We start from the raw sequence: 13,436 nt of genomic DNA on the forward strand, positions 1-13,436 counted from the left end.
ACTGGGGGCATATGTGTGGCACTGTGGGGGCATATGTGGCACTGGGGGCATATGTGTGGCACTGTGGGGGCATATGTGGCAATGGGGGCATATGTGTGGCACTGTGGGGGCATATCTGGCACTGGAGGCATATGGGTGGCACTGTGGGCATATGTGTGGCACTGTGGGGGAATATCTGGCACTGGGGGCATATGTGTGGCACTGTGGGGGCATATCTGGCACTGGGGGCATATGTGTGGCATTGTGGGGGCATATATCTGGCACTGGGGCACTGTGGGGGCATATCTGGCACTGTGTGGGCCTATTAGTAATGGGCATCAGTTGTGCGGTGTAATGAGCATTATGGTGTGGGGAATAATGTGTAACGGGCATTATGGTATGGGTCATATGTATTGGGTGTGTGACGCGTAACAGGCATTACTGTGTAAACTTTGGCCGTGTGCCTTTGGCGTGCAATATTCCAGCCACTCCCCCTAGTGTCATATGACCACGCCCCTGGTCACACCCCTGACCACGCCCATTTTTCGCCGCGGCACAGTACCACTAAGACCTTTTTCCTACTTGCACCACTGGGTGGCACCAACAAATACTGTCTCCCCGCCGGGTCTCCTGCTCACAAAAGTTGAAGTAAGAGAGAGGGGGTGCGGCTCCTCGCTGGGTCCCCCGCTCACATGCATCGGTGGGTGGGGGGGTTTGGGAGGGGAGGAAAATTTCTCAGAATTTCTTTCATGGCGCTCCTAGGCCAAAAGTTTCTTATTGAGAAAATTATGAAACAATAATAAGATTAATTTAGGTTTGTTCACATATTTTATGATTGGAAAAATAAATAATTTTAGTTGGCCCTGGATCACACAAGGCACCCCTGCAATTATTCCAAGGCACCCCAAGGTGCCACGGCACACAGTTTGGTAACCTTTGGCTTACAATTATTCCTGTTTGACTGCACTGTATCATACTGTTCTATTAAAACCATCCTCTCTTTTTAAATGCCTAGTACTCATGGTAACATTGCAACTCATTACTTATCCTTCATGAGAAGGAACTATGGGGGTGATTCAGGTTGGTATGCAAATCACATTTGGGCCCTGATTCGGGAAGGCTCACTAATCATGAATATTCGCTGCTTAGCAAGCCCACTAACCCCACCCACCCGGTGAGTAAATGTCCACCCCCCGCCTCTGTGTGAACATCCCTGCCACAATGTGAATGGATGTTTAGCATAAACATCCATTTGCACAGGAGCGTATTGGCCTCCGACCATCAAATGATTTTCCCCCTGTTTGCAAATATAAGTGTGGCTCTGAGAACGGGGCAGGTGATGATGTCATGTGACGTCAGCTGCCTGCCCCCAGCAGGCATCGGCCCGCCTGCATTCGCATGGGGATGCACCTGGGCGCACAAATCATGCACCTGCCCCCATCCGGGTTCTAGTTGTCTTGCTATTTAGCGAGTTCGGCCCTGTCCCGATGTTTGGGGGACTGCGCATGCTCTATTATGCTCATGTGCAGCTCCACTTTGCGAATGGCTTTGGCAACTTGCATAGTCGCTGAGCTGTCCATAAGCATCGGGGTGGGCTGGGAGCGGATGGCGGTGTTGATAACCCATGGGAACGCCCGGTGTATTATAAGCATCCCCAGAAAAAGGATGGGCAGCCCCATGGGTATGCGGGCGGGTCAATGCCTGCCAGAGCCATCGCTTGATCCCGTCGCTCGCAAATAAAAGTTCGTTTCCACTGGCTTTTGTTTGATCTAATGATTTCAGCTGCAGCCTGTGCCATCGAGAGGGGGGGGGGGGGGGGGGGGAGCGGGTACTTTTTATCCAGGCCCGGGTCTGTTGGAGGGTGGCATCTCAGGCACACGTTAAGCTGTGATCTTTGCAGCTTATCAAGCCAACCTGCATCGGCCCCCATATGTGCTTTGCATACTAACCTGAATCACCTGCTATATACTAACACTTCCTTTTCATTTACTGCTTCTCCCATATTGTTGGAGACAAATCCACACCAAAACCTGACACTTCCCGACCATTACAATATTCACTTTTCACAGTAGAATCTACTACAGTGAATCACACCTGGAGCAGGGGAACGCCCAGCATTTTATGTCGATGCCTGCTATGGGCAGGTGGCTGACTTCACATTATGCCAGCCCCCGTCCCGAACTCGGAGATCAGTGGCCAACTGAAAAGTAATTATTGTCTTACTTTTCAGACCGAAGGCTGCAGAACTCATTCCATGGTCAGCGACCTTGCAATGATTTCTCCTCAGTTCGGTGTCATACAAAGGATGTGTTTACATATCCCCTCGCATGCTACTGAGGGGATTTGCGTGGCAGGAGGGGTGTTCCGTCCGGCTGCATTTACCTGTTCGCTAGGCTGCGAGTATATGCAGCTTAGCGAACCAGTCTGAATCAGGCCCTATGTAGCAGATGTATTAAGCCTTAACAAGAGATAAATGCAAGGGTGATAAAGAGACATAAACCTCCAGCCAATCAGCTCCTTACTGACTTTTTTTCAAACACAGCCGGTAACATGGCAGTTAGGAGGTGATTGGCTGGACATTTATCTTTCCTTATCACCCTTGCATGTATCTCTTGTTAAGGCTTAATACAGGAGTGGCTGGACTTTTCTAACCCGGGATCTACTTTTTGTACACTTAAGGCCCCCATACACTAGCCGATTTTGGTCAGATTTCAGCCAGATCAGTCGGATCTGGCCGAAATCGGACCAAAATCGGCTAGTTTTGATGTCCCCTCAGATCCGATGCGCGGTCCTGTGCGCATCGGATCTGCGTCGGGTGGTCGGACCTGCTGCACGTCCGACCACCCGACTTGGGACCTAGTGGGGCGGCGAGGCGGTAGAGGGAGCAGGGGGGGCTGGGGACGCTGCGGGGGACACAAGCGGCATAGAGCCGGGCAGGGGGAGCCGGCGGGAGCTGTCAGTGTTGAATAAAAAAAAAAAGCCCATACAATGCATGGGCGGCCTGTGATTGGCTGAGCGCTCTCTTAGCCAGTCAGCAATTGGCTGAGAGAGCGCTCAGCCAATCACAGGCTGCCCATGCATTGTATGGGGTTTTTTTTTTATTCAACACTGACAGCTCCCGCCGGCTCCCCCTGCCCGGCTCTATGCCGCCTGTGTCCCCCGCAGCGTCCCCAGCAGCGGGGGACACAGACGCTGTCCCCCACAGCGTCCCCAGCAGCGGGGCACACAAACGCTGTCCCCAGCAGCGGGGGACACAGAGGCTGTCCCCCGCAGCGTCCTCAGCAGCGGGGCACACAAACGCTGTCCCCAGCAGCGGGGCACACAAACGCTGTCCCCAGCAGCGGGGGACACAGACGCTGTCCCCCGCAGCGTCCTCAGCAGCGGGGGACACAGACGCTGTCCCCCGCAGCGTCCCCAGCCCCCCTGCTCCCACCTCTGTACCCCCCCCCCCCTGCTCCCCGGGTTTTTTACATGTGATAAACCGAGACGATTTATCACATGTAAAAAATGGCACATCAAGTGCCAATCTAATCAAGCTCCCCCGGGGAGCAGCCGGGGAAGCTCAGGGGGAAGTCGGGGGCGACTTGTCCTAAGGACAAGTCGCCCTAGTGTATGGGGGCCTTTACCGGTGATCTACTGGCATTTCCCCATGTGCAAAGAATATTCCCTTCTCAGTGCAATACGCCCCTTACACATTATGCCAAACACAGAAAAAGAGAAATAGACCCGCACTATATAATGTACTAGGATGCCAATGATTTGTGGATGGAAATAATTTTTCTTCAACAGAGAGGGTTTTTATATATATTATTCCTCTCCAATTGTGGGTGCTCTCAACTGGTTTAGAATATGACTTAAACGAAAAAAGAGAAAGAAATCAGTTTAACTAGGATGCACTCCTCATCCACCTTGTCCCGTGGGACCTAAAAAGTATATAATGTATGATAGTATCTTTATTAGTTGACGATTAAAGTTAAAAAGCCATCCTTTAATTTATTAATTGTTTCTGACCTGATATATTATGTCCCTGTATAAGGGGTATCGATGGCGAAGTATAAAAACAAAGTAATGAATATAGAATAGAAAGAAAATAAGATTAAAATCTGTAAACTGTTAATTAAGTCTGGTTTATTCTGGTACTTTTGTTGATAAGTAGCAGTGTTATTATACCGATGTGTGCCTTTCTATAGAGCGATATAGGGCCACTGTGTGTGCTGTATTTAATGCTAGATCTGTATCACTTCAGCCTGTATGGCTGGTTTGGTAATTGTTGTGGTTTAGAGTTATTGGCAAACACTGTTGCAATAAATTGGCATGCACTGTTGCAACAAATCGGATATTATTCTCTTTGAAGCCACAATTAATCTGTCTGGCTGGAAGAATTTTCAGTCAGGATTTATTACAAATGGTACTTTCTTTTACCTCATCAGGGTTGTCATGTGATATTTGTGAAAGGTTGTGCTTGGTGTACACACTTTATTTGCACATATTTTAAAACTGATAGCAAGATGTTAGTACTTGATATGCAATATGTCATAGGGGGGTATTCAATCTTCGGGTCACGGCAGACGAGCTTGCTCGCCCGCCGTGACCCAGTCCTGTTCTCAGTCAGCTCGACCGAGAACATGCAGGCGGGATTCAATGTCCCGCCTGCAGCGGGATGAGAAGGGGGCGTGGCCGCGAGTTGCGGCCGGGAAGTGACGAGCTGCAGCCGGCAGCTCGTCACTTCCCGGCTGTTCTCGGCAGAACGAGCCCGACAGCTAGAGATGTCGGGCTCGTTCTGCCGGGAAACCCTGTTCAATGCTGCCGGGGAAGACAGCATTGAATAGGGTCCGTCGAGCATCTCCCCCACGGGAGATGCTCGATGGCGATTGAATATCCCCCTTAGTAGGTGACACTTAGAATAAATTTCCTAATGTATATGCAGTAGTTTAATGCACAGTCTGTATTTCAACTGTGCATATTAGCCACAAATTACAGATCGCATCTACAAGCACTCAGAGCGGGCAGATAATTCAGATGGGGTGGCACTTAGAATACTATCCCCAATGTGCGGGTAGCAGTTGGATACACAGTCTGTATTTCTAGTGTGTACCCTGGCCGCAAATAGCAGGTCGCATCTGTAAGCACTCAGAGCGGGCTAGTAGTTCATATAGGGTGGTAATTAAATTAATATCCCCAATGTAAATGCAGCTGTTTGGTACACAGTCTGTATTTCTACTGTGCACACTGGCCGCACATTGCAAATTTCCTAATGTACATGCAGTAGTTTAGTGCACAGTCTGTATTTCAACTGTGCATATTAGCCGCAAATTACAGATCGCATCTACAAGCTCTCAGAGTGGGCTGATAATTCAGATGGGGTGGCACTTAGAATACTATCCCCAATGTGCGGGTAACAGTTGGATACACAGTCTGTATTTCTAGTTTGTACCCTGGCCGCAAATAGCAGGTTGCATCTGTAAGCACTCAGAGCGGGCTAGTAGTTCATATAAGGTGGTATTTAAATGAATATCCCCAATGTAAATGCAACTATTTGGTACACAGGGCCTTATTCTGATCGGTGCGGATATTCCCGAATTCTTTCGGTGCGGGCCGCACGCATCGCTGTGCGGCAGCGTGCGGCCATCGTCCGTAGAAACGCCCACGTGTCCTCCGCATTCGGACGGAGTCACTCTTTAAGAACAGGGCGTGTGTACGGACGACATAGAAACCGTGCGTGTGCGGGGGAAACGTACAGATTCTTGCACGGTCTTCCCGCACAAGCACGGTCTTACAGCGTCAGAACGTACGGAAAGCTGTCCGTACGCCCCGATGCGGAGTATTTACGCACAATCCAACACTTTTGTACTAAGTACACATAGCGATCACATGACCCACTTAGGCTATTAGGCAACCTCCTGAAAAAGGGATTGTTAGCAATTTCAATCAATTAAATGCTCATCTATACTGACCCACATTCCTACTACATTCATGACACACATTAACCCTTACAGCCTGTGACCCTAACATACATCTATATACACTATGTACATTTTGCTTATTTTAAACATTTTAAACAACTTACACATATACTTTAGCATGTTAGAAAAATACACTGACAACTTTCAACTTTAAATAACCATTTATTAATAAACAAATGCCAAAAAAAAAAAAATTTAATCTTCTGCATCTATTAGCCGGTCCATTTCTTCCAGCATGAGGCGCATCAGGCCTCGCAGTCTTACGAGGGCCCCACGGCGACCCTCCTCTGCTTGGGCAGGCTCATCTGTTGAGGAAATTAAAAATTAAAAATGACTAATGATATTCCTGCATACATTTAACATAGTCAAACCTACATTTGAAACATGCATTCTGAGAGGTGTGTGTATATATATATATATATATATAAAACTAGATATATATACACACATATCTACCTATATATATGAGACATACACCTATACATACATGCATACATACTACATAGAAAGCCTGATTTTGGCCCTCTACCCTTTACTCTGTAGAACACCTCACAGTCATACTGCTCCTTTTCAATCCAAACCCACCCATGACTAAGCTCTGAGAAGCATGCCACGCGCAGCCCCAATCACAAATCGGCTAACAAAGTTCAGTGTCTCTTATATGATGGAGCCTGGCAGGGGAGTGACACAACTCTCAGGAATGCTCAGTACATTTGTGCAATCAAGCATGGCTTGGCTGCTGATATTTTGCTCCAGAAATCATTGTCAGAATGCCAGTTAGGGGAAGCTGCAGCACTAACCCACTCCCATGCTCAAAAGCATTACTAACACCAAATACACACACAATTATGGTGCAAAACATACATGCAGACCGCAGGGGGTGGTTAGCTAGAGGAGGGCCCAGGGGCACTCACCACTTGTTACTCCAGTCTAAGCCACGCCTGGCCATACTCCATTTATGCCATACGGAATCTAGTTTACAAAGATCATTCACCAGTAAACTCTACTCACCTATATGAGCCTACACATTGTATGCAACCAGCAGGGACATGTAACCCTTACATGAGCAACTCATCTCTTTCTTCCTGGATACAGATTAACTACACAGGTTCAGTGGCACTTCAATTCGACCTGAAAGCCATCCGCACAACCTGTGTCATTAATATGTGTCCAGGATGAAAGGTATGGTTTGGGCACCCTATCTAACCCCAAAGTGTGTCTGTTGCTACCCAATTTGTTGTTTGCCTTTATAGTATTTTCAAACACATTTGAATCAACAGTGCTACATATCAAATAGTGGATGACAAAAGGAAGATCGAATCTTTATGTATACATACCACTTTCGGCCGCCTGCTCCACCACACAGGCCTCCTCATCCTCCCCCTCTTCCTGGGCCTCCTCGGCCGCCACGACCTCCTCCTCGGCCACCACGACCTCCTCCTCGGCCACCAGGACCTCCTCCTCGGCCACCACGACCTCCTCCTCGGCTGCCTCCACTGGCCACTCAGCCTCCTCCACTCCTTCACTTTCCTGGGCCTCCCCTTCGTCCTCGCCCATCGCTGGCTCCGCCTCCTCCTGTGCCTGGCCTGCCTCTGCCTCCTCCCGGGCCTGCCTTGCTCGTGCACGTGCTGTGTTTGGGAAAAACGAAAAAAGTGCCAATTAGTGGTAATTTGTATTAAGCCTTATCAACCTATAAATGCAAAGGTTAGAGGTACTGATACTTGTACATGCAAACAGCTCCTCAGTGGCCTTTACAAAACACAGCCTGTAACATGGCAGGTATGCTGTGACATTTGGCCCATTGTAAGCATCACAAGCATTAATCCTCCCCAATAACATATTTTATGACCATTACAGGGTGTCAATCAGGAAGTAGCACTCATATATTGTATGGCATGTTTAACTCATGATCAGGCTGCTGACCTTAGTGGATGAAATAATGTCAGGTAAGCAATCATGTACAAATACTGTTGAAATACTCACATCTAGCAATGCTGGCCCTTATGCTTTGAAGCCTCTCTGGCTCCCTGCGCCGGAGGTCGGACCACCGCCGCTCAAGCTGTGCGATGGTCCGCCGCACATGGGTGCGGGCGTATATCCGCCGGCGGGCCACCGCATAGGCAGAACGTTTCTGCCTATTTGTAATAAACGGGCCAGCACGGCCCAGCCTGTTCTCCATAACGGAGACCAGTGCCCTCAGTTCGGCTGCAGAGAAGGGTGCTGCTCTGCCATAAGCCGCCATTTTAGGAGTGGCACAAATTTAACAATCATGTGCTGTCATTGGTTGATCAGAGTGATATTTGGTATTAACTTTATTGTTCATTTTAACACTAACAGCGTGTATGCGCCCGAACAGACGGCTAACCCATTGCATCGCACACCCATCCTAAACAGTGTAAAATAAGATGGCAACATATATCTAATCTATAACATTCACCAAACATGGGTATAAGCAACAGGTGAAATAGTGTGCATCTCTAGACACTTGCACCTAACTCAACAAGGTACCAAACAGCTAATGTATAATGAAGGCAGACCTTTTCCCAAAATGAGCCCATGCAGCCATGTGTACACTTACCTTCTACTGGGCCATACTACAGAGGTGGAATGAAAAGTAGCTAGCTTCTAACCTGAATGTGGAGTGCTTTCACATGTGATTTGGATGCTAGCACTGATTACTTGTGGCTAAGTGGTGGACTGGATTGACATATGGAATGGGTAGTGTCAGTTGTACTACATAGCAAACAAGTGCACAGTACAGAAGTACATTCAAATATACATGTCATGTCTGACCTCAGTTGTATTTGGTCATTGGTGTTGGAATCTGCATTTAGCAAATAAATCAGACTTACTGAGTTTGCCAGGTTTTTGGGGAATATTTTTCCACACCAAGGGGCGGGCCGTATGCGCCGCACGGTTGACGCTGGCGTACGGGACGCGGCCGTACGGAACGCAGCTTGCAGCTGATTAACGCCAATTACAGAAATAGTATTTAAAGTGGTCCTAGAAAGGCAAACACTTGTTGCAAACATGCCAGGCTCAGACTCAGAGGAAGAGCAGGTGGTGCAGAATCTGTTGTCCCGCATGGAGGCCAACACCACCTATGTACCCCTCAACCCAGAGGACCGAGCTGGCCCATCAACAGCAGGCCAATCAGCAGCTGGGCCATCCTCAGCAGAATCATTGGGAACACAGCAGGTGGCTTCCCAACAGAGTAGCCAGCCCAGCACTTCAGGTACAGCAACCGGTGGGCGTGGCCGTGGCAGTGCCCGTGCCAGTGCCCGTGGCCGCAGTGGGGCAACACGGGAACCCACAACACGAAACATGGCATTTGAACCGCGGGAGCTTGACATCCTGGTGACCCGGGCACGTGATTTAATTGAGTGTCCAGCGGTGAAGTTGACACACACAAGGAGATGGAAGATCTGGGAGGAGATAACGGAGGAGATTAATGCAGTGGCTCCACAAGTTCGACAGGCAGAGCATGTTAAGAAGAGGCAAGTACATGTGTGTTACATTAGAGTAGTACAAGTCCAGTAATGTTTACATTCAATATTAGATCTAGTTGGGCAATGGGTGTTCACGTTGCTTGGAGGCACAGACATGTTGGCCATGACATTGAATTGATAGTTATTGGAGGGTGACTGTTTTTGTATCTGCTAAGGGTTGGTATGAAAAATGAATATAATGTAAGGTTGGTGTCAGTAGGCACATGTTGTATTATGTATCATATTGCAATGGGTGCTACAGCAAACATGAGGAGTTACATGTATTAATATGTACACTTTGATTGCAGGTGGCACGACTTCAAAGGCAACCTCAAGAAGAAATTGACCGACCGGTGGCAACACAGCCAGACCTCTGGGGCTGGCCCCATGCCATCCAAGCTGGAGCTCACCCCCCTGGAAGAGATGGCCCAGTGCTGTATTGCAGTGGAGGAGGTCCGGGGGGTGAGCACTATAGACAGCGAGTCCCCAGCGGAAGTGATGGCTTCTACTCTTGAAGGTAATTATTTGCCAGGCCATAAGTAGATGTTTTAAATGTTGCATGGAATGTGTGGTAATTGGAATTTTCTTGTTCAACAGCATCACCACCGCTTGGTCAAGATTCTCTTGAGGAGGTTGTGGAGTCTGTGCCACCTGGCCCCAGTAGCAGGCCCGTGCAGCAGCAGCCGGTGGGATTGTCCGCGGCTGAATTGTCCATGTGGGGCCGTGTGCTGGATAGTATTGTGCAGCAGGGAGAGTCAGCATTCGAGCGGGTGCGTAGGGCCGAGGAGGTGCTGCAGGGTTTGACCACCAGCCAGCAGATTATTGCTGAGAGCCTGCAGGCTATGAGTGCCAGCCAGCAAGCTATGGCTGCCAGCCAACAAGCTATTGCTGGTAGCCTGCAGGTGCTGGCTGATCAAGCCCTGCGGCAAAACGACCTCCTCCTCCGCCATAATGAACTTATGGTGGAGCTAGTTACCAGCAATAGGGCCCTAATGTCACCCGCTTTGGGTGCATTACCAACATCATCACTCCCTGCTGCCAGAGGGGGAAGAAGATCCACCCCCTCACCAGCATGTGCTCCACATGAGCCACCATCAGCCTCTGGCCGTGGACGAGGCACAAGAGCTGCTGCACGTGGCAAGGAGCCTGCCAGGGCCAAACGTGCTCGCAAATGAACTTGTGTCCCCATTAATCTCCACCGTTATGTCTTCCCAAATCTTCCATTGAGCTGTGTGTGTCAGCAGCCTGTGTCCAAATCCGTGCCCAGGGTCACCACTTTTGCCCGCGGTTCAAATGTCATGTTTGGTTCCTCTGTTGCCCTGTTTCAGTGTGCTGTACTTGAAGTGTTGGTGCTGTACTTTTGTTGTGAAGCCACCTGATGTGTTCCCAATGATTCTGCTGTGGCTATTTATTCTTTATTATGTAATTTTTGTCCTGGTATGGTACCATTTGTTTTGTTATGTATTTTAAATTTGTGCCAAAGTTTGTTTAATAAATGTTATTTTGGCCCCACAAATGTCTGTATTAATTTATACATGCAGAAGTGGCATGTGTATTAGTATTAATATTATTAATTTGTGTGCATAATTTGCAGTGTAAAAGTGTGTGACAAGTGCAGCATGTAATGTTCCCTTTAAGCTGCAATGCTTCCAATTGTAGCAGTGAGAAGCGTGTAATTAACAAGTCATGGGTAAAGTATGTGATTGTATTGGGTTCAGGTGACATTGGTTGAGGTGCGTCCGCCCTGATTAGGCTTTCCGATTGCCTAGCGCATGACCGAGTGGTGTCCGCAAAGCAAGAGTAACCTTTTGGACACCGCACATTTCTTCCCTTTTTGTTTGCGTGCATTCGGCGTGCTGTCCGAATGCACGCCTACCAAAATATGTGTACTCCCCCGTGTCCGCCCATGTTTCCGCCCAGTTTAGCCCACTTTGAAACTACGCCCCTGTGTCATTCCGCATGACGCCCATAACACACCCCTATTGCCCGAATGTATGCGGTGCACATTTCTGTACGGGATTAGTGAGGACAAGTACGGAGACCATGCGTGGCACATGCGCCTAGCGATCGCCACGCATGCGCAGACGGCTAAAAAACGCCATCCGAAAGAATGCGGAAAAGTCCGCACCGATCAGAATAAGGGCCACAGTCTGTATTTCTACTGTGCACACTGGCCGCACATTACAGATCTCATCTATAAGTGCTTAAAACGGGCTGACAGTTCAGATGGGGTTGCAGGCATTCAGCGCTTTTGCAGCCTGTGGAGATATTCCCATATGGTAGCTGCGTGCCGGCGTGTATGCACAGTTCAGTAGCGGAATCTCTGTGTGAGATCTCCATCTTCAGCACCTACACAGCACAGGGATATGTTCCCATACACTTGCTGTGTGTGCTAGCGTGTTACTCACGCTTACAGCAGTTAACGCTGAATCCCCTGCCCAGCATACCCTACTGCGATATGAAGTTATTTAACATGCAAATTATGGCAAACACATGGTATAACACAAAAACAGTTTACAGCGATATGCCAATGCGCATTTCGATCTCTTTGAGCTTTGTCAAGGCTCAATCTAAGTGTCCCATCATTTGCTATATTTAAGGGGATAAGTCCTCCTTTGGGAGTGGTTATCAAGAGCCAATCCCAAGCCTCAGTTCAAAATTTTAAAAGTCAATACGCGCTATGATAGGTTAAACCACTTCACTGATGTTAAGTTTAATGTGATGCTATTATCCAATTGTCTGGATCATTCACTAATGAATTGAAAGATTGCTGTTTTATTCCTAGTTATAGGTAGCAATCAATTATTTTATATGTTTATTGTGGGTTACTCACAATGTTCACATGCATCAACATTATTCTTTATTCTAAGTGTAGTTATTTAATGGTATACTATACTTATTATTGGGTGTTTGTATACTGAATTTTACATGAATTGCCGGTCCCCTGCATATGCTGATGGTCTGTGATCTGGCATACTGTATGTTGCCATATCTAGATCCTGGGTAATTATATACATATATGAATTAGTATATGGGTCCGATCCCCTTGTTCTTATTCCAACAGTGTGTTTCTTATTGGGAGTTGTCACTAGTTTGGGGTGATTGTTCGCTACGATTGTGTGGGGGATTTGTCAATTGGTGAAATAAATTGGTGCAAATAACAGGTGTCAAACAAAACAGTTCTTTAAGAAAATATGTGAAAAGTGCTTGGTGCGAGATTGAAGAACCCTATTGGTGTAATATTCAGTGCAATGTAGCGTGATATGAGTGTCTTATAGATGCAATCTTTGTTTTACTGTTGCTCCCTTTACGTTGTGCTATTACTGCCAAAGTGATAGTGTATTATCAATCTGTGCCGATCCAGAGGGATCGTACCAGTGTGCTGAGATGGGGAAATTTTTTTGAGATAAGGTGTATAATCATAAAGGGTTGTGATCTGATTAGAGGATAGTGTGAGGTGAGAATATTAAAAACCAATGTTGGAAAACCTGCTAGTATGGTGTTATGATTATCTTGTTGCAACTTGCAGAATTTATGGTATGAAGATCATATGACAGGGTACCATTGGTTTGTTTTATGCAGTTGAAAATGTATGGGATGGTTATACCCAAATATCTTATTCCATGGTGTCTTATACATCCATGAATATTGTTATGTTCTGCTGGATTGTCTTCATTTGATCATCATTGTTGGTGATGATTCAAGTATATGTGCAGTATTGGTTGATTCCATTATGTTTATTCAAGGTTATTTGTCCTTCTGTGGCTTTGTTGGATTAATGCGTTCAGAGTTGGACAGTGGTTTAAGTTGTAAGAGAGAACTTTTCAGAGGGAGTATCTGTTGGTGATGGCAGAAAGGTGGTTGATCTACAAAAATGCTGAATACATTATTTCTTCATTCAGGCAATTTGGTTTCAGACTATTCATGAGAAAAATATGTTTAGATTCCTTTTGAGGAGTTCTTCTGTTATGTTTCCACCCCTCAGGCCCAATGTCACTTTTTCAAG

At 47.3% G+C, this 13,436-nt stretch overlaps 1 protein-coding gene across 1 annotated transcript; it reads right to left on the minus strand.

Annotated features, from left to right (window-relative positions):
• Positions 1 to 6,055: 6,055 nt before the first annotated feature.
• LOC146041547 (uncharacterized) lies at positions 6,056 to 7,499 on the minus strand. The gene is made up of 2 exons (XM_083161504.1): positions 7,280 to 7,499; positions 6,056 to 6,247 (listed from the first exon to the last, which is right to left on the minus strand). The coding sequence occupies exons 1-2, from the start codon at positions 7,497 to 7,499 to the stop codon at positions 6,138 to 6,140; spliced, it is 330 nt and encodes a 109-aa protein (XP_083017630.1). The 3' UTR covers positions 6,056 to 6,137.
• Between the last annotated feature and the right edge of the window lie 5,937 nt (positions 7,500 to 13,436).

This window comes from Crinia signifera, chromosome 19 (assembly GCF_055691185.1).
Source record: "Crinia signifera chromosome 19, ASM5569118v1, whole genome shotgun sequence".
Classification (NCBI taxonomy): domain Eukaryota; kingdom Metazoa; phylum Chordata; class Amphibia; order Anura; family Myobatrachidae; genus Crinia; species Crinia signifera.

What these genes read in the sequence shown, in the direction of transcription:
- LOC146041547 (XM_083161504.1), bottom strand. Translation starts at nt 7,499, where the DNA reads ATGGGCGAGGACGAAGGGGAGGCCCAGGAAAGTGAAGGAGTGGAGGAG. An exon ending in GGAGCAGGCGGCCGAAAGTG is followed by an intron (nt 6,248 to 7,279) that starts GTATGTATACAT and finishes TTTCCTCAACAG; the next exon opens with ATGAGCCTGCCCAAGCAGAG.